Source organism: Plasmodium brasilianum, chromosome 13 (genome assembly GCF_023973825.1).
Source record: "Plasmodium brasilianum strain Bolivian I chromosome 13, whole genome shotgun sequence".
NCBI classification, from domain to species: domain Eukaryota; phylum Apicomplexa; class Aconoidasida; order Haemosporida; family Plasmodiidae; genus Plasmodium; species Plasmodium brasilianum.
Genome location: NC_090126.1, coordinates 370,337 through 396,941, shown reverse-complemented (window position 1 = coordinate 396,941; position 26,605 = coordinate 370,337). Strand labels below are relative to the sequence as shown.

The following is a 26,605-nucleotide window of genomic DNA, read 5'->3' as shown; positions in this document are numbered from 1 at the left end:
AGACCCGTTAAATATGCACTCTTGGGAGTAAAATAATTCCTTTTTATATATTTTATTTAAATTGGATATGCATAATTTTATGATATACATTACTACTACTACATAATTTTTGTAAATCTACAAATTTACATAATTTTTAAATACATCGTTTCGTTAAAATTTAGACAGTATTAGCATTATGATATTTTATTATTTGTTAAAGGATGTAACAAATATTTTTGCTACATACCAAATGTACTATTAAAACCTAAAACACAACACATAAAATACATAAAATACATAAATTTCAAAATTAACATAATCCGTTAGCAGATATGTATGTAAGTGTGTATGTAGGTATGTAGGTACGTACACATGTGCTTATTTTTGAAAATACCAATATATTTCATATTTATGTTATTTTACAATCAAGATCAGATGTGAACATAAATTTTAGAAAACTACTAATAATCTTCGAACGAAAAAAAATAAAAGGTGTAAAGCTTCAATACGTTATGGTTTCTTCAATAAAAGATGTAATAATGGATATACATACATATAAATATATATACTCTTTGATATTCTTTTATGCGGGTAAATATTATACTCTTTTTTAAAGGTAAAACTTATACATAAAATATTCTACGATATTTGAAAAGAACAGTATAATCGCACGTTCAATTATACTAAATAATTTGTTTTGTTTTGTTTCCTTTTTGGGGTGGGGGGAGGTAATGTAATTGCCCAATTTATATAAATACACAGTTAAAACACGTTAAAATTTTATGTAGTGTAAAACAATTGATTTTATAAAATAATGTGCAAACAGTATAATTAAATTGTTATATATAATACCTTTATATATGTTAAAATGTGGCTATGGGAAATAATTTCAAATGAGTGTAGTAATGTACTTTTGAATAATGTTTAAATACTTCTTAGATTTCATTTTTTTTTTTTTTCTTTTCTTTTTTATTGCTATTCTTTAAAAAGTATTTCCTTATTATGTTCATTAGTTTTATTAGGATTATACAGTTTTTACAAAAAAAAAAAAAAATTAATAAAGCATACAAGCTTGTAAATGTGCGTATGATTTACCTTATGTGAAAAAATGCAAAAGAACATACAAGAACATAAAGCTTCATAATTTAAAATATTTCATAAAAAGATACAATTTTTTTAAGCGAAAAAAAAAAAGGAAGATAAAAAGCTTAAAAAAAGAGGTTTTATAAGTTTTTTATAAAATTAAAAGTTTATATATACATATGAGCATAAACTATTGACACATATATAAATATATAAGCATGTAAATAACCAAGTATGCGTAATTATATATAAACGCATAAACACATGTATAAAAGCAAAAATACATATGCGTAAATGATTAAATGCTTATGTACGTACGTTTATACATATATATAATATATATATATATATATATATGCATAATCGTTTAGTGTAATTTAAAAATTTTATGTACGTTTAACTGTATAAAGATACATGTATTAATGCATAAATGTTTATGTATAATACGTAATTATATAGTATAATGCATCAATATTATATATATATATGTATAAATGCACAGATACATATATTCCTATATTATATATATATTATAACATTTATATAAATACACGTTTACATATACAATATATATAAATTAAATATATAAATTTTGCCCCTTTTGGTAAAAATAAATATATAAATATGAATGAAAAAGGAAAAAAAAAAAAAAGTGAGCTCTATCTTTTTAATGATAAACTATGTGATTAAACATAAATAAATATATATATATATATATTTATATTTATATATATATATATATATATATATTTATATTTATATTATATTTATATTTTATATTTTATTTATATTATATTTATATTTATATTATATATATATATATATATATATATATATATATATATATAATGCATACACATTTAATGTTTTTGGTTATTTTTGAGAAATAATAGCAAATCATCTTGCACATACAGATATAAACATATATATATGTGTACGCGAATATACATATACAATATATATATGTAATATATATATATATTTTATATATATATATATATATATATATGTGTATGCAGTAATATATATATATATATATATATATATATGAACAAAGGTGTATGCAGTAATTTATACATATATATAAAATACATGTATGTAAATGCTTATATTTTACTATGCTTTTTTAACACAAATAATGCACATACGTTTGCGATATCAAGGCATCTGAATTGATAATTTTAACTTAATTTTTATTATGCTGAATACTTAAAAAAATTATCAGAAATTAATTTTGAACGAATAAAATTGGTAAATGATATTTACGAAATATAAAGGAGGTTTTAACTTTGCAAAATTATAAGAGGACTTTCCATTTTTTTCGCCATTTTATAATACATAAATATATACACATGCACATAAATATATACATATATATTATCTTATATATAAATAAAGGTATAAAATTTTTTTATGTATGCCTTTTTATGTATATATAAAATTTTTTGTATAGTTTTTTTTAAATTTCATAATACACACTTATAAATACACATGAGAAGGTATTTATTTACAGTATGCGATAACGTACATACATTATAAGAAAATATACATTAGCATTATGCAGTATATGTATATATTATTAAAAACATATATATAAAATATTGAATATATATATGTACAAACATATATATATTTATATTATTTAAATACATACATTGTATGTACGGTAAGCATTTATTAAAATACAAATATATATATATATTTGTATATATATATACAAATATATATATATATATATAAAATAACTCATAATAATTACGATATTAATATAAAATTCACTATAATAACGTAAGACCGTAAAGGATACATCACACGTATTTACTTAAGTGTGCAGGGAATTAACAAAGAATTTCAAAATTTTTTGTGAAATAGAACTTTTTAGGGAAAAAATTACTCATAAAAGGTACACATACAAAGGTTGTTAGTGGTGAATTATAAAAAATTTGAAGTGAAATATTTTAAGTAAAGCTAAAGAACACATTAAAAGATGGATGCTATGAAAAAATTTAAAGAGATGAAGAACATGGGAGGAAAAGAAGTTAAGAAAAGAAGAAAAAACAAAAAAGATCCACATGCACCTAAGAGGTCTCTTTCTGCATATATGTTTTTTGCGAAGGAAAAGAGGGCAGAAATTATTAATCGAGACCCAGGATTAAGCAAAGATGTTGCTACAGTAGGGAAAATGATTGGGGAAGCATGGAATAAGTTGGACGAACGAGAAAAGGCACCCTATGAAAAAAAGGCACAAGAAGATAAAATAAGATATGAAAAAGAGAAAGTAGAGTATGCTAAATCGAAAGTGAAAGCATAAACCGATTTTCTTTTAACGAAAAAAATTATATATATAAAAATATATATATATATATATATATATATATATATAAGTACGAATTGCATATATTTTATGTATGTAAATATAAGTATGAATATGTATTTATGTATGTAAATATAAGTATGAATATGTATTTATGTATGTAAATATATGTATCAATATGTATTTATGTATGTTAATATATGTATCAATTTGTATTTATGTATGTATGTGAATATATGTATGTTTATTTGTACATATATTTATATATATGTATATATGTTTGTATGTATACGCATGTATGTATATGTATATATGCACAAATACAAATATGTAGAAAAATTGTGACAAAAAGAATAACAAAGAAATATGGAAAACTTAATCAATCAAATAAATACATTTATTTTTATCTTTTTTGCACATATATTATGCATAAATCCCTAAAATTTTATACATATATATGAAATAATATAGAAATGTATATGAATGTAATATAATATGCATGATAGATTAATATAATAATAAAATGAGAATTTCTTTTTAAGATAAAATATATTAAAATGGAAACAGTTTCTCATTTTTATTTTATTTTTTTTTTTTAAATATATAGAAAAATAACATTTAAAATTTTTCAAGAATAACTATTTTTTTTATATACATTTATAAATCCTCATGTGTACTGAATATGAATTTTTTTTTTTTTTTTTTTTTTACTTTAATAACAAATATTAAAATAGTATTTATATATAATATAACATAAATTAGTACGCATATCCGTTTATTAAAATAAACGCAGTGTATTAAATATTAATTTCTTTTCTTTTTTTTTTTTTTTTTTTTTTTTTTTTTTTTTTTGCATGAACATTTTCTAATTTCGTTCTAAGTAGTATTTTACTCCTATAAATACTAGAAGTAATTTTTTTTTTTTTTTATTTCTATTATTAAATCCTTTTTAAAGAATATTCTACAAATAACCATATACTAGAGGATTACTTAGCTGTTTAACTATATCGTGTTGTAAATAAATATTTACACGTATTATATCGTTAAACGTTTATGGAATTTAACTATTTTAAGATCTTATCAGGTAGATAAATAAAAAAAAAAAAAAAATTGTGAATTATGCATTGATTATTATTATTAGGCATATACACTGTAAGAGGAGTACAACAGGTTTGTAGAACTGTTAGATAGGGGTACATGATATTTTACTCACATAAAAAAAAATATATATATATATATATATATATATATATATATATATATATATTTGTACGTACCTTTATACATATATCTATGCATACACTGATGAAGATATGTGTGTCTTTCACTTATTAACTACGTAGAAATATATATGTAAGACCGCTAGTATAATAGTACACCGAAATGAATGCTGTCGCAATAAATCCATGTGATATATACATATGTATTTATTATTTCACATTAAAAAAAAGAAAAAGAACTCTTTTTTAAAATTTTTATTTTCATTTTTATATTTTGCTAACATAATAAATGAACACTGAACTGTTATGAAATTGTATAACATCTTCTGAATACAAATTATTAAAAAAAAAAAAAAGATAAATATATTTAACTGTCTCCTGTTTTTACATATAAATTAGTATATAATATAACACTGAAAATAGGCAAAAGTAAATTAAAAAGTAGAAATGTTGGTCTTTTATATAATGTATAAATCGATGTCTATAAACCACATATGTAAATACAAAACAAAAAAAAAAAAAAAAAATAACATAAAGTAATTAAAACAAAAACGATAAATGGCTACGAAAAAATGTTTAATTTTTCAAAGAAACATATATGTTAACTTCTAGTAGCTTTCTTCTATCAGGACCTGTAGCCTATATAAAAATAATATAATTGTAAGTCTTATGTGTATATATAATAAGTATTCATAAACATCTTTACATTTAAAGCATATAATAATTATGATCATCCTCTTTAATAATTACTCTTAAATTTTTATATGTTATATAATGTTCTAATTCCATAACTTTGTTTTTTAAGACTTCGAGCACATTAAAAGCCTTGGTTATTGCATACTGCCTGCCTACAATTTTCACGTTCCCCTGAAAGAAGAAAATTTTTAAAAATAAATGATAGATAAATAAATAAATAATATATACCCGCATTTTCATATAAAAAATTAAAAGCCAATAAAAAAATTTTATTATAATGTATTACTAATTTCACTTTTTCCATGCAATGATCAATATATTTTTGAAAATTCCCTGATTTTGTGTTTAGTACTATTTCATAGCACTCTTTTTCCTTCATTTTTTTTTTTTTTTTTTTTTGTTATTGTTTCGTTCCCCTCTTGGAATAGTTTAAAAAAATATATATATCTATACGTGGCTATAATGTATATACAAAAATAAATGTACGCGTATTTGTATGCACAGTTATTTAATATTCATAATATATACAACTATTCTGCATATTTAACTTGTCAATATGGAATAAAATTTTTTTTTTTTCCATTACAAAGTTTCATTATTTTCATTAGCGAAAATAAAATCTACAAACATGATATAAATTTCAATTTAAGTTAATTTAAATTTAAGAATTTTGAAAATGTAATTAAAAAATTTATGAACAAATATTTTAGTTTTACCAAAAAATTATTTGATGCCTAAAAATGTGAAAAGTTAATATATACATACATATATATATATATATGTATTCTAAATGTACATAAATATATTACATTTGAAAATACATATATTTTTGGTGCATATAAATGAATATATAAATATATGTATGCACAAATATTATTTGCTCAATAACACAAAATGAAGAAGCAATGTATTTCATCGAACAAAATGTTCAAGAACAGTTATGAAGATTTGTGTTTCTCTTAACAATTATAACATAATTTACCCCAAAAATACATTTTATAATATTATCGACAATTATTTTCAATTTTATAAGGAATATATGTTTGAACAAAAATTGTAATGTTAATTTCTTTGCACTTCCTACAATTAAATGTTGTATTATTAACTCATTTTAGAGGAATTATGTTATATATATATGAATGTATACAATATATGTATATAGTATATATGTATATTATAAATATATATAACGAAATGGAATTATAATAAAGCCAAGGTTTAAAAAGTTTAAAAAATAAAAACTTTATAATTTTTAATTAAAAATTGAATACGTAATAATAATATATCAAACAAATATTTTATTTTTTATTGGAACAAAAAAAACAAAAAGCTTAATCTTGAAACAAAGATGACAGAAGAACATTAACAAGTTCAGGATTATCCATATAATCATATGGGTTTTCACTCTTACTATCCGATGGTTCCGGCAACTGTAAACATAAAATAAAAAAAAAAAAAAATATATATATATATATATATATATATATTATATGTAAATGACTTCTTAGAGATAAATGTGCATAATACATGGCACACGTGCTCAAAATAAGATAGTGCATATTTCAATAATTTTAAACAAATTATAATTTAATAAGCATTTCTCTTTTATTTTTAAACCATAAAATTAACTAATTTGGGTATAGGTTCAAAAGGTGTGACTAATCCTCTTACATTTTTGTTATTATCTATAAAAAGGTAAAATAATTATATCGAATTAAAAAAAAAAAAGAAAAGAAAAGGGGAATAACATGTTTAAACGGAATACATATATATCGCTTTTTCTAATGTTACATATTTTTTTTATTTTGTAAAGTTCCTTCTGTGATTTTAGTAGTTCGTTGTCCTGTCTATATTAAAAAAGGAAAAAATAATATGTTGGTATATAAATATAAACATATATATATATATATATATATATATATACATATGTTATTATCTTGCTAACGGTTATAAGGAGCAAAGCACAGGTTTATATGTAAAATATTTTTATCACACTTACTGATTATCCTTCAAATTTTGGATAGCGTTCAGTAAAAACTTTTTATAGTAAACCTAAAAGAAAAAAATGTGTGCTAGACTGTACATCTTTCGAATGCACTAAATAAACGTAAGATGATAACACAGTTAAAAGGATAATACATTACATATGGATACAAAAGAAAGGAAAATGTAGCATATGTACTAATAACATGTTTTCGGAAAAATATAAAGACACACCCATACATTAGCAGTACATGCGTAAATAAAACATATGTTTACAAGCATACGTATATATAATATATAATTGTATTTATTTTTTTATTTATTTATTTGCGTATTATCCACACCTCATCGTCGTAAATATATTTGTTCAGATAAAAATTTTCTGTGTCTGCATATAATAGTTCATACAATTTTTTTCCTATAATATTATGATTAACAGATTGAGGATATGAACTTTCAATTATAGAGGGGAAATCAAACATAACTTGATTAATTTGAGAAGATATAGGTTGTTCATATGTTTTTAGACTTTTAACTGAACTAATTTTTGTTATTTTATGCATAATATCAAAAAAATTTAAACACATTTTTTTAGAATATGTAAACCATGTATCAATTAGAGAAAAAAGTTTCTTTTCACTCTCTGTTGTATTTTCTTCATATATCTTTGTCCTATTTTCATAAAATGGTTTATCCTCTTCATCGCAAATTATGTTTATTTCATTATATGCCTTTTCATTAATTGGAATATTTAATTTTATAAAATACTTTTTTAAAGAGTTATGTAATATGGTTAATAGTTCACCAATGTCGTCTTTTAATTTATGTTCATTTAACTGTATTTCTCTTAGTAAATTTTTATTATGTTGGTGTAAATTATTATCATCATCATCATCATCATCATTTTTATCTTCTCTATTATTTAAAATTTGTTCGTTATACGAAACGAACGGCAGCAAAGGAAGTTTATTAGATAAAGATAGCACTTTCTGTATTAAAATTCTTGTTCTTAATAATAATTTATGTAAATTAACCTGCTCTTTTACCTGTTTTGTTATTTCTTTTATATCATCATAATCGTTATTCAGAAAGTCCGAATTATCTGATGCTTTACCATCATTATCACATTCTTCATTTTTGCGTTTTCCCAAATTTTTAATTTCTAATGAATATAATTCATCTAATTTTTTTTTTTCTTTTTTGTTTTTTCCTAGAGGTCCCTTTTTTTTTATTATTTTACCTTTGTTCTTTTTACTCTTTTTGTTTTGTAACTTTTTTCTTTTTTTTTCAATTGTGAGTAGGTAGTTACTCTCTTTTAAAGCCATGTTTCTTATTTATTTTGGAAAAGCATGTTTATCTGTTAAGCAAATAAATTATTACAAGAATATGTAATAACAAGTATATTTTCTTACCCGGATTTAGAAATGTGGTAATATCTTTCATATTATTGATTCATTCTTCGGCATAAATTTCACTTTTTTTTATTGCATAATTTATAATTATATTTGCATATATTTTTACTTGATTTTTCAAGGTTTAATTTTTTTTTTTCTTTTTAGTTATGTTTATAAATTTTTTCCGCTGCAGAAAAAATTAAATCTACCTTGTAACAATATTTTGTTCACCTATGACAGCAATTTTTTTTTTAAATGAACAAAATATTTGAAGTTCATTACTAACATTTTGTCAACATATGTACATATATATACATTTCTTTAGATAAAGAATATAATGAAATTAAATTCTCATATTACGTTGTACAAAAGAAAGAATGCTGGCATGATGAATTTATGTAGCACTTGGTTACTTATTCTTGTTAGAGGGAAAAATTTATATCATAATTTATCAACCACTATCAAGAATTTTTCTTTTTTTTTTTGCAATCATGCATCACTACTAAGAATATGAAATTTACAAATTTAGATCCATAAAATATACAAAAAGCAGAAAATGAAAAAAATTTACATTCAAAAATAGTGTAGATTTTAAGTTTAATATAAGAATAAGAAAAATATTTGAACAGTATGAAAAAGTTCGAATTCACAATTTTCCGTGTGTTGTTTTGTTTATTATTTTAAAAAGGAATATAACTTTGTATGTATGTATATATGTATGTATGTATGTATATAAGTATGTATGTATGTATGTATGTATGTATGTATATAAGTATGTATGTATGTATATAAGTATGTATGTATGCATATATAATATCTATATATATATAAGAGATTGTAGTTATTTATAAATAATGATATTATAAGTTCTGATTATATACGGAATTTTTATTTAAATTTCAACATAGTCTTTTTTTCTTTTAAGTTTTAGAAAGAAACTGGAAAGGAAATGTTTATATAATTTCATCTTTAAAGAGGTCTTTATATATTTTTTTTTTTTTTGGTTAACATAAAATACTAAGACGATAAAACTGAAGTATTTTTACGGATAAGTTTATAACATATAATCAGTATTTTAAACTTTTTTAAAAAAATAGGACATTGCAAAAATTTATTCACAACAAACGGATAAACACTTTTAATATGCGTTCTATAGCTCCTTTTAAACAAGAAAACGGAGGAAAAAAAAAAATAATTAATGTCAAATTTTATAAAACATATGAACAGTTCATATTATTTATTATACATTACACTTTTTTTTAATAGTGAACAACTTGTTTTATGTTTTTAAAGCCAATAATTTTATATAATAGCTAGAAAAAAAAAAATTCTTATGATTTCGTAAAATATAGAATTACAATGTAATTATATATTTATTTTTTTTTTTTTTATGAAAAATTTGTGCACGAATACACACATTACAAAAACATTTTATAATTAAAAAAAAAAAAAAATCACGTATAAACCATTAACTGCTTTTTCATGTATATTTTATTTTGTTGTGCTTATATACATGTATGTATATGTACAGGTATATAAGTATATATGTGTATATATATAACGAATTATGCTTTATTATAGTTAGTAACATAAGCTGTTACTAAATAAAAGTTACAGCACGAACAGCTCAACCAAAAAGAAAAAATAAAAATGTGTAACTTTTTTCAAGTAAAGGATTCATAAATATATTTATTTATTTTTTATTTATTATATGTTTTTTTTGCTTTTCCTTTTCATACAGTTACGTTCCAAAATGAACTTTTTAATGATGTGCTGTGCTTTGTAAAATTTTTACGCACCTCATCTGTTAATAAACGAATAAACAAAGAATAACCAAATTGCTCATCAAACAGAAAGCAGTTTCAGTCAAAATTAAAATATTACTTCCTTGGGACATATATAACTTATTTTATATTACAGCGAATTTTATGCGAAAATATAGTGAACATTATAAATACGTTACTACTTGATTAAGCCTTTTCTTTCAAATTATTACTATAGGGGTAAATTTAAATAAATAAAAAAACATAAATAAGTAAAATAAATAGGTAAAATAAATAAGTAAAATAAATAGGTAAAATAAATAAGTAAAATAAATAAGTAAAATAAATAAGTAAAATAAATAAATAAATGAATAACGAATTACACATTTACATAATATCGTGCCTAGTACAAGATAAATCACATTTTTGCGCTATAATTCTTGTAGATTTTTTTTTTTTTATATTTAATTTTAAAATATATATTCCTTTTTGGTTATTTTTTTTCATTATTTAAATATCGTATATTAAATATTTTTTATTTTGTATTCTTAAACATTTTATTACGATATTTCATTTCTTTGTAACCACTTACAATGAACTGAGTTACAAGAATAATGTTAGCCGAACAAATATTCATTAAATTTACATGCCATTTTGAATTAAAATTTTGCGAATACATATTTTTACCAGAACATGCACATATATATGTATATGTACATTTTTGTCTTTTAACTTTTATCCTTTAGAAATTTTAATAACTTTTTTTGTGATATTACTTAAACAATTGTGAATTTTCTGTTTTTATTTATAAGTGTTCAGATTTATTTTGTTCCATTTTTTTTTTTTTTTTTTTTTGGAGTAACGTTTTAATTTTATGCGTAATATAAATGTTTAATTTGCATTTATACGTATCTCTGAATGTATATTTAATTATGTATTGAGTGTACATATATTTAACGGAATATAATTTACATGTGTAATTATACACATCACAGTTATTTTATTATTTTTTTTTATGTAAATTATTTATATGAAGAATAAAATATGCATAAATTTTATAGAACTAAATGTTAAAATGTATACGTAAATGTACAATATATTGTAATTGTAATAAAGAATACTTTCATTATATACTTACGAAGTGCCAATTACAATTTTAGATGAAAAAAAGATAGAAAAAAAAAAAAATAATAATATAATAATAATATGAAAAAGTAATAAAAAGTAAAGAGCTAAAATTGAAAAAAAAAATAATAATACCAATAATGTAAAAAAAGTAGAAGTAAAATAATACTAAAATAACCAATTCAGGAATAAGAAAGTGTATATTTTCATACTACGGACTAAACCTTCAGCTAGTCATAACTTCTCTATATTTTTTTATAGGAGAGGCATATTGTAAACGTTAAAAATTACCATAATGTGGCAATGATTCTTTTCTTGTATGGTAGTTAAACAATATTTTCCTTTTGACCTTTGAAAAATATCTTTAAAAAGTTTATAATTATTTTTGTATATAAGAATTGCCAAAAATTAAGAGGAGTTAAAGAAATATACGAAATAATGGCAAAACAAAGATTAACAGCTCTTGATATACGAGCAATAACAACTTTGTGTAAAAAATCTATTGTGGGATGCGTTGTAACAAATATTTATAATATCTCAAATAAAATTTACCTTTTAAAATGTTCAAAAAAAGAGCAAAAATACTTTCTTTTGGTAGAAGCAGAAAGAAGAATACATATAACTGAATGGAAGAGAGAGAAGGATGTAATACCATCTTCATTTACCATGAAATTAAGGAAACATTTAAGATCTCGAAAAATTACTAATATAACCCAACTGGGGGGAGATAGAGTGGTTGATATTCAATTTGGATTTGATGATAAAGCGTTCCATTTAATTATTGAATTATATATTGCAGGAAATATTATTCTAACCGATAATAACTACACTATATTATCTATTTTAAAAAGCAGTGATTCTTTTGGGAAAAAGTATAGTGTTAATGACATTTATAATATAGAAGAGCATACGTCCATATTGCTACACAAAAATTTGAAATTAATTAATATGGAAAATATAAAAAAAAGTATTAATGAAATTTTAATGTTTCATAATAACTCAACAATTGAAAATGCTACTATATCTTCAGTGGATATAACAAATGCGAAAAATGATAATACATATTTGAAGTTGCAAAATAACAAGTTGGAGAATACGTATGATTCTAATATTATTGAAAATAAGAAGTTTTCTAGTGAATCATTTTATGATATTGTTGATGAGAAGCCTACAAATGAAAATAGAGTATATAATAAAAACAGTAGTGATGTGTATATTAATGATGATGAAGATAATAAAAAGAAAAAAGATAAAATGAAGAATGAAAATTCAAGCAAGACAACTTTATGTAATAAAGATATGTTGAAGGATAAGCTGAAAAACAAATGTATTGACAACGTTAAATTAAAAGGTGGTTGTGCATCTAAAAATGCAAAGAGCACTACAATTTTGGAAGACAAATATGCCCCAACGACAAAAAGTAATTCCAATAAAAAAAACAAAGGTAATATTTGTAGTGATAGTGAGAAGTGTAAAAAGGTGAAAAAGGTTAAGACGCTGTTAGACTTATCTGGTAAATTAATTGTATTTGCACATAACGATTTATTAGTCCATTCATTAATGGAATGTCAAGTGAATCCACATGATTCCTTGGATAACTATAATTTAGCTGACTTAGCAGATTTATTTTTTAGAGTCATAAATGAGTGTTTAAATATACTGAATATTATAAGCAATGAAGAAGATTGTATTAAAGGATATGGTTTTGTTTTAAAAAATGAAAAAAATGAAAAAAGAAAAAATGGTAAAAATGAAGAGAAAATTATAAGCAGTAATACAAATGATAAGAAGGCTTTAGTCAAAGATGAGGGGGAAAAAAGTATATGCGAAAATGTAGAAAATAGTGAAGAACGTGTATTTTCAGAATTTTCACCAATTGTCTTAGCTAATCATAAAATAAAAGTGGATGAAGGTAAAATGGAGATAGTGGAATTTGCTGATTTTAATATATGTGTTGATACATATTTTAGTAAAATGGAATTATCAAAGTATGATAAACAGCAAGAAATAAATAAAAATAAAAATGCTCTTACAAAAAAGGATAAAATTAAATTAGATCATGAAAGGAGAATTGAGCAATTGGAAAAAGAAGTAAACACTTTAAAAAAAAAAATTTCATTAATTCAGGCAAATGATGAATTTGTAGAATCAGCGATAAATTTAATGCGTGCTGCAATATCAACAAGTGCTAATTGGGAAAAAATATGGGATCACATAAAATTGTTTAAAAAACAGAATCACCCCATCGCATCATGTATAAGCTCAGTGAATTTTAATAATTGTGAAATGGAATTGTTGCTGGATGATTTTGAAGATTCTAATAGTGAAAGAAGTGAAGATGGATTAATTTCTAGCAATGAACAAGATGTTAATTTGAAAAAGAATGATGTTCATAATAAGAAGTTTTCCGTTACGATAAATTTAAATAATTCCGTGTATGGAAATATTGAAGATTATCAAAAGTCGAGAAAAAAAGCAGAGGAAAAAATTCGAAAAACGAAGATATCAACCGATTTTGCTATGAAAAAAGTGGAAAAAAAAAAAAAAGATAAAGAGAACAAGCAAAAGAGTAAACAAAAAGTTGTATGTCAAATACAAAAATTAAGGAAAATATACTGGTTTGAAAAATTTCATTGGTTCATATCATCTGAAAATTATTTAGTAATTGCTGGAAAGGATGCTTTACAGAATGAAATATTATTTAGAAGATATTTTCAGAAAAATGATATTTATGTGCATGCAGATGTGCATGGTGCAGCTTCTTGCATAATTAAAAATACACATAAAGATAAACCTATTCCTGAAAAGACACTTTCTGAAGCTGGGCAATTAGCTATATGTAGAAGCTCAGCATGGAATGATAAAATCATTACATCCGCGTGGTGGGTATATCATCATCAAGTTAGTAAATCTGCACCTTCAGGTGAATACTTAAAAACAGGTTCCTTTGTAATAAGAGGGAAAAAAAATTATTTACCTCATGTTAAATTGGAAATGGGTCTATGTATTTTATTTCAAATTGACAACATAGCGGATGACAATATGGAAGAGAATAATATGGATGACTCGGAGAAAATCGTTAAAAATGGTAATGAAAGTGTGAATAGTAGTAAGAACAGTTTAGATGAAACCAATGTTTGTGATAACAAGGACAGTAATGGCACAGGTATTAATGGTATCGATATTATTGGTAGTGCTATGAGCAATGAAGGTGTGAACTGTAACGATATGCACAATAGCGGTATGAACACTTGCCATATTAACAATATTTATATGCATAGTAGCAGTGGTGACCACATCAATTACAGTAGTAGCAGAAATGGTGATAATACAATAATAAATGGAAACAAAAAAAAAAGCTACATAAATAAGAATAATTTTTATGTGAGTTGCAGTTGCAACCGTTTTATAGTTAATGATAGTGGAAACGACGTACACCGTAAAAATGTTGATAAATATACGTGTATATGTGTATTAGAAACACTTTTAAAATTCTTAAATGTATCAGAAAATATGAAGAAAAGGAGTAAATTTATTGGTTCACATATTGGAAGCTACAAATATTACTTCAGAAGAAATTACAATAGAAGGTATATTTTTAGAAAATTATGTAGTCTTATTTTTCAAGATAGAAATAAAATGAATTTGTTAAAAGGTAAATGTACGAATATATATGATAAAATATTTCTAATTTCAGAAAATTTAGGAATTGTTCAGAGTTGTGAATATGAGGTTATTAAGATATCATGTGAATGTTTGATATGTAATTATTTGTACATGATGAAAAACTGGAGAACAGTTAAGAAGCTTCTTTTACATAACAAAAATAGTGATCAACATTTGCACTGTGTATGTAAGGTTCTAAAAAAACATTTTAGGAAATTACTAAGTGTATTTTGTATATTTTACGTGTACTTTTATTTAGTTTATCATTATAGCAAGGTTAGAATTTATGGATCTTTAGGAGATGCTTATTTAAAAACATATTTAAGAAATTTCAATATACATTTTAGGAAAATAAGCAATAAATTATTTTTCTTATTTGTTAATAAAATATTTTTATTAATAAAAAAATACGCATATTTGAAAGATTCTCCTCGATGTGGATTAGATATATACACCTTGTTTAAAAATTACAGTTTTTTAAAAAGTCATCAAGATTATGTGAGTGTGCTTAGTGTGATTAAATCGAATGTTACTCGTCCTATGCATAACATGAAAATTGATTCCTTTCGAAATATGGGGAATTATAAAATAGTGAAGGACTATGTGTATGAAAATAAAAAAAAAAAAAAAATGTTCTATTCATGCGAAGTATATGGTAGTCCTCCAGTTTCTTTTAAAGATGATGATTCTAATGATAATTCTTTGGATAAGAAGGGAAAAATAAATAAAGATGATGAAAATCTCGTATTAAGTAGTTTGATTAATGAAAAGAGAGAAAGTGAAGAAGAGAAAAAGAAAAATGTTTCTTTCGTATGTAATGAAGAAGCTCCAGATCTAGTGAGACCTACCAGGTGTCGAAAACCTACAGGATTTGTAAAAATGGATGTTAGTAAACTGCTGAAAGAGATAGATGATGAAGATGTGGAAGATGAGGATGGAAATTTTAACGTTACACAGAAAAAAAAAGGAGAAGAGGATTATGAAGATAAGAGAGAACGTAAAAGAGAACATTATAAAGTAACGTTCAGTGAGAATAAGTGTGACAATATGGAGAAAAAAGGTATAAGCTGTATTTTAGAAGATGAAAATGATTGTGTTAAAAATCAAGATACTTTGAAATTATCTAGACCTATTAGAACACGTAAACCTACGGGTTATGTTAAAATGGATGTTAGCAAAATACTTGAAAAGATAGGAAATGAAGAGAAAGTTAAAGAAGAGGAATGGGATAAAACAAAGCAAGTAAAAGTGTCATTTAATGAAAAAACATGTACTCTTATGAAAGAAAAAAGTGTATCTTTTAGTTCAGAAGATGAAATTATTCCTACTGAGAGACAACTATCACTGAATATACCGAGGCCAACCAGGTCGCGTAAACCTACAGGGTTTGTAAAAATGGATGTCAGCAAATTACTTGAGGAGATTGGAAGTGAAGACAAGTTCTATCAAGAGGGAGAGGATAAGAAATACGAAAAAGTCTCATTTAGTGAAAAAACATTCAGTGAGAAACCATTCAGTGATATGAAGAAAAAAAAAAGTGTATCTTTTAGTTCAGAAGATGAAATTATTCCTACTGAGAGACAACTATCATTGAATATACCGAGGTCAACCAGGTCTCGTAAACCCACGGGCTTTGTAAAAATGGATGTCAGCAAATTACTTCAGGAGATGGAAGATGAAGAATTGAAGGATAAGGAGAATGACAAGGAAAATGATGTAGAATTTACATCTACGAAAAAGGGGGATGAAAAGGAAGAAGATAAAGAGGAAGACAAAGAAGACGAAGGGGTCGAAAAGGATGAAGAGGACGAAAAGGATGAAGAGGACAAAGAGGATGAGGAGGATGAAGAGGATGAGGAGGATGAAGAGGACGAAGAGGATGAGGAGGATGAAGAGGATGAGGAGGATGAAGAGAGTGAAAAGGACAAAGAAGACGAAGAGGATGATGAAGATGATGAAGATGATGAAGAGGGAAATAATAACTTTATGGAAAAAAAAAATGTGGGAAAAAGAAACCATGAAAAAGCAGTATATAAAGAAGAAATGAAAAATGAGAAGAATGATGATAATACAAGCATGGAGGAGAAGTATGGAAAATATTCAAATAAACATAATGGAAATTATTTCCATAAAAACGATGAAAATAAAAAAGCAGTTTCTATTAATAATGAATCATTTAGAGATCCCAATAAAGAAATGGTAAGCACTACAAACGAAGAGTAAAATGGAATATAAGAATAATATGAAGATTATATAATTTTTGTTAAAATTCGTTTACCAATTATAACAAATAAATTATTCTTTTTCAAGTCATTGTAAAGGAACAAAAATTAAGCTGTTGCATTCGCGCTTTTATGTATAAAAATATAGAGCTGCCTTAATTTCAGTCAAATGTAGTTAGTTTTAGTCAGTTCTAGTCAATTTTAGGCAATTTTAGTCAAATTTGGACTATATTAGGCAACTTTCGTTAATTTTAGATAACTTTTCCTTTTTTTAAAAAAATTTTTTTTGTGCTTTTTCCAAAAAAAATAAGAAAGTACAACGAAGAAAAAAATATAACTTTATATTATTTTTTCAGAATTGCGTTCATTTATTGAGAGGAGCAAGATCAAAAAAGAAAAGGATGAAAAAAAAGTATAAAGAGCAAGTGGATGATGAGGAGGAAAGACAATTACATATGAAAATTATTGGATCTAGAAAGGTTAAGAAGAAAGCGGAAAATACTCGTATTAGTTAATCATATTATCCCGTGATATTTTGTAGTTTATATTTATATTTAATATAATTATTTCCAAATATGATGGTAAAAATTTTTTCAGATGAAACATGAAATTGAGAAAACAAAAAAAGAAAAACAAAACACTAAAATACTGGAGATTCAAAGTAAATATAAGAGCACAAAGGAAATTATACCTAATTTTGAAGAAATTAATGAAGATGAAATGAAAGTAATAATTACATATTTTATGTTCATGTGTGCATAAAAAATAAGATGAAGCTTATTTGAAAAGATAGAGGAGGAGGAAATAAATAAGTGGGGAAAAAAAGAAAAACGAAAAAATCATACATCGCTTTAGGAAATACATGAATACAAAATATTTCGATCCCTTTTTTTTTTTTTTAGATAAAATTAAGTGAATTACAAAAGTTGATAAGCTGTCCAAAAGAAGGGGATAATTTATTATTTGCAATTCCTATGTGTGCTCCTTATTCCGCTCTTCAAGTTATAACTGTTTACCTAAATAAAAGATATAATATTAATGATAATATGATATAAAAACGGACTTTATTGTTTATTTCTTTGTCCTTTTTTTGTTTTTCCATTTTTTCTTATTTTTCCACTTTCGCTTTTTTTCATTTCAATTCCTTTTTTTTTTTATAACCATTTACAGAATCACAAATATAAGGTAAAATTAGTTCCGGGAAATACGAAAAAAGGAAAAGTGGCAGAATCGTGTATTTCACATTTCTTAAAAAATTCAAATGATGAAAAGGAGAAAAATTTAATTAAGAATATATCGGTATCACCGCATTATTTTATTTTGTTTTATAAGTACATTTATTGCAATAATTTTTGATAACGTTACAACTATGAGTTCTTTTTTTGTTTTTGCTATTGTTCAAGTACATAAGTACATACATATATGTATATATATATATATATATGTATACATATATGCGTATAAATATGTATTAGGAAAAGGTTTAATATTTACATTTTTACTTTTACATATTAACAAGTGATCCTATAAATATCCACAGTTCCATTTAAATGATTTCACGAGCATTGTAATGCTATGTGGAATAATGTTTTTCCACATCTGAGGGAGTGTTGATTTGTTAAATCATTTATGTTGTGAATTTTATGTACATCACATCCTTTATTTTTACATGATTATTTGTTTACATATTTCTTTTTTTTTTTTTTATGAGTAGACAGATGAATTAGGAAACTGCATAATAACAAACTCAGCTCCAGACATACGAGAATTTAAACTTGCTTCAAAGTCTAGTTTTATACAAAAAGGAAAAAAAGGTAAAAAGAAGTAAAAGGACGAAACGATAAAGTTATAATGTTCCTTTGGAGGATCTTTATAAGATTACTTGTCTTTATGCAACATTCATTTTTTTTTTATTTTTTATTTTTTTTTTTTTTAGTTACATTTTACATAGCTAATTCGTTTGATTAAAAACATAATAAAAAATTTTCAACTATATTTTTTTTTTTATTTTAAGCTTGTGAAATATTCTTCTGTTATATTTATGAAATATGTCAAGTGTTCATATAATTCGAATATGTATAATCATACATAATTATTATATATACGAAGCAGGCCCTCCAGCTTCTGCTCGCCTAAATTATTATTATTGTGCATGCATACGGTATACATATGTATAATTAAACGAAATATACAAACAATTTAGTTGGTGTAAATATACATAACTTTTCGAAAAAAATATAAATATTATTTTAAGAAAAGGATGAAAACGTGAACATGTTTATTTGTACGAATTTTGACAATAGCATAATTTTGAATCACATATATATCATTAACATTAACAAAAGCTTTTAAAGGATATAATTTTAGCTAGTAACATTTCCTATTTCTATTTCTACAAGAGGTGATTTTTTATTTTTTTGTGGAAGTTATGTGTTTATTTCTTTTTTCTTAAAAATTATATCTGCATGAACGTGAATATATATATGTACATATATGTACATGTTTTAAGTGTTTTTTTTTTTTTTTTAAGTGTTATTTTAAAAAGTGTGAGCCACTTAGCTTCTATATATGTTTATATTTTACTTATGGTCGGTGATTGCATATATATCTTTAAAATTTTCATACAATGGAATACAACTGAAACTTACGCATTTAAAAAAAAAATATTTCTACCGTGTGATTCCATATAATCGTATGTTTAGAAGAATTGGTGAAAAAAAGATTAAAATTTTTGGGAATATAAAAAATAGAAAATGAAACGTTTAGCTTTTTAAATAGAATAAATATCTTCTGAAGTAGAGAGAGAGTAATGTTTAAGAAAGGCTCTTATATACATTTATGTGTGCATGTGAATATATATGTACGTATTTTTGTTATATATATATGTATGCATTTGTATATATTTTAAAAATTAAAATATATTTATGTTTGTTATTGACTATATAGCCACTAATGTGCAGTCTTGTTAATAAGAATGCGATTATGAGAATTAAGCTAGAGTGATTATTTTTGTGAAGCTTTTGTATGATTTTACTGCTATCGCTCAATTTTTAAAAAAAAATAAAAAAAGAAAAAAATAGGGATGATAAAGAAAAGGATAAAGTAAAAAATAGCGGGAAAATAAGGAAAAAAGCAATATTTCGAAGGAACCGAAGAATAGGGGAAATGATTAAAATTAAGTACAATCGCTTTAACGACGCAAGAAATAATGACGAGAATTTGTATTTCAGTTTTTTAGTTCATCCACTATATTACACTGTTTTAGATTTAGATGAAGATGATCTGGTAAATAAGGAAATACGTTCAAACTTTATACATTTTGTCAAAAGAATAAATAATTATGATAAAAAGGAACGAATAGATATATACAGAAAAGATGATCGTAAAGCTAGGGAATTATGTTTCATCAAGAGTTGTGAGTTATTAAAAAATACATATAAATTTAAAATGCCTATAATATTTCAGAATTTGAAGTACTTCAACTTATTTAAAAAGGATACAATTTATTATTACTCCATAAATTACAATGAAAGGAGAAAAGAGTATATTGTAAGAAATAAAAATGAAGTAAAAAAAGAAAAAGATAAATGTTTTATTTTAGATAATGAAATGATATATTCAATGACCCCAGAATATATATCAAAGAATATAGGTAATAACGTGTTGTTAATTAACGAAATAAATTTTCAAAAAAAAAAAAAAATGAAAAAAAATTGTGAAAATGATATTGGTTTAAAAAATTATTTTGAAAATAATGAGATTTATAACAATAAACAGCCTACAATTGAAAAATACTTTAAAGATGAGAGAGAAAATAAATATAATAAAGCAAAAGATAAATCCATATTAATATATTTGGATCCTTTTTCTGGGGCTGGGGGAAATTGCCATAGCATGAGAGGGGTTTTTACCATTGCAGCTGATGTGAAATTAATTAGAATTAAAGAATGTCAACATAATTGTAAATTTTATAACAACAATGTAGATTACATTTTATGTGATTTTTTTAATATAGTAAATCATTTTAGGAAAGATACAATAGATGTTGTTTTTTTGAGTATTCCATGGGGGGGACCATCATATAAAATGAAAAAAAATTTTGATTTAAAATATATAGAAAGTAAGATATCTACATATTCATGCTTAAAAGAATCTTTAAAATTAACAAAAAATTTAATTTTTTATTTACCAAGAAATGTGTGTTTGCAAGATCTGTTGCATCTTTATGTCTATTATGAAAAGTTAACCAAATTAAAAGGGACAAAAAAAAAAAGGAGGGGAAAATTAGCAGTAGGAGGAGAAGAAGTGGTCCAATCGTTGGAAGAAAGAGAGGAGGAATTAGTGGAAAGAGGTGTGGCAGTGTTGGTGGAACAAATGTCAGAACTAGGAGCAAAATTGGACGAAAGTGCAGGAGTAAAAAAACAAAGGAAAGAATTCTTGAGAGATAATATTTTCTTAGAGTTGTACGTTAATAGAAATAGGAGCAGATTTAAGGAGAGTTGTGATAATAGTTTAAGGAATTTTTATTATTTTTTCAACAAACTGTATGAAAAAAATAGCAATGAATCACATGTTTCAAATATAAAAAATTTGTTTAAAATTACTGTAGATCAGTGTAACCACTATTTACGGCCCTCAAAAGAAAATAGGATGATAAATACACAATTGAGAAAGGGTCGTAAGAGACAAGATTATGTTAGCAATATTCATAAATATAAGGTTAACTTCTTAAAAAGTAGAGATGTAAGCAATGATCATCATAACAGTAGTATTAAAAAGAAAAGTTTTATATGGAGGTGGCACAATACTGGCATGGTACTTTATTTAGGAAAAATAGCTTCATTGTTAAAAAGAAAAAAAGGTATATGTTATGATCAAATTTATTACATTCATAATAAACTAGCAAAATGTGGAAATGATAAAATAAGACAAAGGGGTATTAATTTTTCCTTACATAGATTATTGCATAACAAAAGGAAAAGTTTACTTTATAATATTTCAAAAAGGATCAAAGAAGGGGAGGGAGTATTTTATGGAGAAAAATTAATTATAAATAAAAATGAGAAGATGCATAACTTTATAATTAACAACGATAATGTTATGTCTTTATATTATTTTGTCAATAAGAAATCATATGAAATAATTAATTACATAGTAAATCTGTTTTTTAAAAATATAAAGAACATAATTGGATTTCAAAAAATTAGCTTTTTAAATAATATTTTTATATATATAGAAAATAAACGTGAGAAGATAATGACCAAAAAATTACGTAATAATAAAATCACAAAAAAATATGAAACGTATATATATCAAGACATAATAAATATATGTACGGGGCTAGAAATTGTAGTTAGTTATTTTAATATGATAATAATGAAAATTAAAAAAGAAATAATAGTATTATTTGGTATATATTTGTATGATATATCTTTTTTGAAATATTTTTTTAAATATTACAAAGTACCTATAAACTTAAAAAAAGTACCTAGTAGAAATTTAAAAAACATTCATTATATAATAATTAGAATTCTCTTTAAATTTTTTCTTTATATGAATATTTTTTTAAACATATTAACTAATAATATTAAATTACAAGAATTTTTTAATAGTAATTTTGTAAATATCGGTTCCTTAGATTTTTTAGAATTCTCAGATATAAAAAACAAAGAGTACAGTTACATTAATTATAGTAATAAAAAGGAGCTATTAATTTATTTTAATAAGTTTATTAAAAGGATAGTACAACTATCTATTAATATTGAATTGAATGGAAAAAAATTTGTTATAGAAAAAATTACAAAATTTTTTTTTAGTTTTTTATTTAAAGTTCACCATTTTGAATTCCTTTTAGATGGTTTACGTGATACTTGTTCATATGAAGATGAAAAGAAAAAAAAATTTTATAAATTAAATTTATGCTTAATTACAATTAATCTTTTTACAAAACAGTTTTTATATAATACCAATGTTACATCATTTCTGGATTATTTTAATTCGTTAATTTACTTTTATTTTAATCGAATTTATGTTTTATCAAGGCGGCATGCGACATACTCAAATGTTTTTGTTTTTCATTTAAACAGATTCTTAGTAGACCACTTTTGTTTACACATTTTATAGAGTACATTTTGTTGTGTGTATTTTGTATAGAATATACTATCGTTTACTTTTTGTGAAGTATATATTGTGGTGCATTTACAAGCTAGTCGTCCGTATGAAGATAAGTAGTATGCATAGTTATATATATACTAACGTATGTTTTCGTGTTTGTATATTTTTATATTATATCTACACATATATATGATAGGATATTCCTAACATAGACATTTTTTAGTAAATTAACAGTTTCTTTTAGTATTTCAGAAATTTCGTTTTACCCATCATGCTTATTGACTCGAGCATTCAAATAACGTGTTCATATTTTTTTAAGTAACTTTTACCATTTGCAATATCATTTAAAGTACATCTTTTTATTTTTTGTGGAAACAAGCGAATTTTTAATATATACAAAAAAAAAAAAAAAAAAAAAAAAAAAAATTAAAATTTATCTTACGCTAGAAAATAGAACTCTTAATTTTTTGAAGGTCACATTTGTGCCTATAATGTACAAGAAAAAATAAAAGCCTGAAAAATGTATTTAATATATAATATATAATATTTAATATTTTTTCTCTTTTTCTCTTTTTTTTTTTTTTTTTTTTTTTTATCCACTTTTTTAAAATCACATGGTAAAAGGTATAATACCTCTTACACAACAAGTAAAACAAAAAAAGAAAAAAAAGCATAAGGTAAAACTGCAAATAGTTTCAACGCAATTACTATGTTTTAAAATATTTTTGGATAAAGTCGTATAAATATATATACAAACACACATACATAACTATATGCATACTACTTTACGTGCAACTGATCTGCTGGTATATATAAATGTAGTGATTAGGAAGAAAAATGTAGCTTGATATGTAAACTCACACCTTTGCCAACATTTTATAGAATATATCAAATTAAAAAATTTAATTTTAATTTTAAAATAGGAATTTTGTGAAATGATGATACGAAATTAGAATTAAAACTCGAGTGAACAAAAAGAAAAAAAAAAAAAAAATAATATTTTTAATATGTAACATTTAGTACTTTAATTGAAGGTAGACCAAAATAGTTGCCTGATAAAATTTATAAAAAATAATAGGAAAAAAGAAAAGTATACATAGGCATTTTTATATACACTATATTGCTTATTAAAAAACACATTTTCATGTATATTTATTAGGGAATAAAATTGGATATTTTAACTATAAGTTAGTTTTAACAGGATGTAAAATATAATTCTTTTACGCTGAATTTTTTTTTTTTTTTTTTTTTTTTTGAACAAAAATGAAAATTCCCAATCCAAGGGTTTATTTAGATATTGCCATAGGGGGGAGGAACGCAGGACGGTTGATTTTTGAGGTATAAAGATATAATTACGAAAAAAAAGAAAATATATAATAATGAAAGTAAATGTGTTTATATGCAGAATTAAATTAAATGTAGAAAATTTACTATTTTAAATTTGTGTATTATTTTCTGTAGCTATTCATGGACAAGTTACCTATAACATGTGAAAATTTTCGTTGCCTTTGTACGGGTAATTACCCTGTGAAAAATGAATAAACACCTAAAGATGATAAAAGTCATGCAAAGGAATAAAAAGCTATAAAAAAAGAAAATGTGCAAAATTTTTATATATTCCCATTGAAAGAAAGAAAACATTTTCCTTTATATATATATATATATATATATATATATATATATATATATTGAAGGAGAAACAGGTTTAGGCTATTATTTAAAACCACGATGGTATAAAAACTCTCCCATCCATAGAATCGTTACTAATTTTGTAAGGAAATAAAATATTATGTAAAAACATACCAACGTAAAATATGCACTAGTAATATATATGTAGTACGAGTGTATAGATATATAAGTATATATATTCATATATACATTTTGTACATGTCTTTTTAGATGTTTCAAGGAGGAGATTTTAATTTTGGAAATGGATATGGTGGAGAATCAATATATGGACAGTACTTTAGAAATGAAAAGTTTATTTACAAACATTCAAAAAGGGGTTATAAGATAAAAAAGAAAAGCAAAAATGTTACATATAACTTGTCATATGGTTCTTGTTGAGGGGTGGGGATGTTTTTAACTTGGATGTACATTGACAATTAATATGCATAAACATACTTTTGTGCATATATACATAAACACACACATGTGTGTGTGCACTAACCTATTTCTATTATGTTCTTTATGACAGGAATTTTATCCATGTGTCAGACTAGAATAAAACATACAAATAATTCTCAATTTTTTGTAACATTTAAGAGTTGCCCCTGGTTAGATAAAAAACATGTAAGTAGAAAATATGATATTTAAAAAATGATTTTTTTTTAAAATAATTTCTCTATTTTCAAAAAATATTCTTCTTTTCTTATGTGTATATAGGTTGTTTTTGGACATCTTGAATATGGGTTTGATACTCTTTCTTTTATTGAGGAACAATCTACTTTAATTGGGAAGCCGAAGAAGCAAGTTTATATATACAGCTGGTAATTTTTTTTTTTTTATTTGTAGTGTTTTGTATATTTAAATATGCGTGCAAATTTTCATGTGTAGTGTGTGTGTTTGGGGTCTTTTCTTTTTATTCTTATTTACTTATGCTAAAAATAATTCATTCATATGTTTGTTTACATATACTTTCGTCTTTTTTTCATTTCGTTCATTATTTAATAGCGGAGTAATTCCATTAGATAGAATCAAACACAAGTCCCGTACGAACTCGGATGATGATTACATTATACCAGTAAAAAGAATAAAAATAAATATAAAAAATAAAACAGCATAGACGTTTTTCCCGTATTAACTTGTACTGTAAATTTTAGCTCTTGCAAATGTTATGTTAATGCATCATATATATGCGAGCGTTCATGTTGTACGCAACTTTTTTTTCTATTCAGGCGGATATAGAAATGCCGTTGTTAGAGAAGGATATAAGTTTTAATGAAAATCCGGATTTTATGGAATTAAAAAAAATATATAAATGCAGCAAAAGTTTTTAAGAAGTGAAACGAAAAGAGGTTATACATGAAACCAAAAGAGAATA

At 23.6% G+C, this 26,605-nt stretch overlaps 5 protein-coding genes across 5 annotated transcripts; 4 read left to right on the top strand and 1 right to left on the bottom strand.

The window, feature by feature from the left end:
* Positions 1 to 3,052: 3,052 nt before the first annotated feature.
* On the top strand, positions 3,053 to 3,376 carry MKS88_004772 (high mobility group protein B1; the record flags this gene model as incomplete). Its single annotated transcript, XM_067217975.1, has 1 exon — positions 3,053 to 3,376. The coding sequence occupies one exon, from the start codon at positions 3,053 to 3,055 to the stop codon at positions 3,374 to 3,376; it is 324 nt and encodes a 107-aa protein (XP_067071154.1).
* Positions 3,377 to 6,626: 3,250 nt separating this feature from the next.
* On the bottom strand, positions 6,627 to 8,603 carry MKS88_004771 (AATF domain-containing protein; the record flags this gene model as incomplete). The annotated part of the gene is made up of 5 exons (XM_067217974.1): positions 6,627 to 6,725; positions 6,913 to 6,980; positions 7,087 to 7,142; positions 7,295 to 7,347; positions 7,623 to 8,603. The coding sequence occupies 5 exons, from the start codon at positions 8,601 to 8,603 to the stop codon at positions 6,627 to 6,629; spliced, it is 1,257 nt and encodes a 418-aa protein (XP_067071153.1).
* A 3,395-nt stretch (positions 8,604 to 11,998) lies between these two features.
* Positions 11,999 to 19,416, top strand: MKS88_004770 (nuclear export mediator factor NEMF; the record flags this gene model as incomplete). The annotated part of the gene is made up of 7 exons (XM_067217973.1): positions 11,999 to 17,425; positions 17,805 to 17,927; positions 18,046 to 18,174; positions 18,351 to 18,449; positions 18,619 to 18,747; positions 19,163 to 19,262; positions 19,385 to 19,416. 7 exons carry the CDS (start codon positions 11,999 to 12,001, stop codon positions 19,414 to 19,416), a joined length of 6,039 nt encoding a protein of 2,012 aa, XP_067071152.1.
* Positions 19,417 to 20,613: 1,197 nt separating this feature from the next.
* On the top strand, positions 20,614 to 23,571 carry MKS88_004769 (trimethylguanosine synthase; the record flags this gene model as incomplete). Its single annotated transcript, XM_067217972.1, has 1 exon — positions 20,614 to 23,571. The coding sequence occupies one exon, from the start codon at positions 20,614 to 20,616 to the stop codon at positions 23,569 to 23,571; it is 2,958 nt and encodes a 985-aa protein (XP_067071151.1).
* Positions 23,572 to 24,825: 1,254 nt separating this feature from the next.
* On the top strand, positions 24,826 to 26,561 carry MKS88_004768 (peptidyl-prolyl cis-trans isomerase; the record flags this gene model as incomplete). The annotated part of the gene is made up of 6 exons (XM_067217971.1): positions 24,826 to 24,900; positions 25,462 to 25,567; positions 25,760 to 25,854; positions 25,948 to 26,051; positions 26,236 to 26,305; positions 26,460 to 26,561. The coding sequence occupies 6 exons, from the start codon at positions 24,826 to 24,828 to the stop codon at positions 26,559 to 26,561; spliced, it is 552 nt and encodes a 183-aa protein (XP_067071150.1).
* Positions 26,562 to 26,605: the final 44 nt, after the last annotated feature.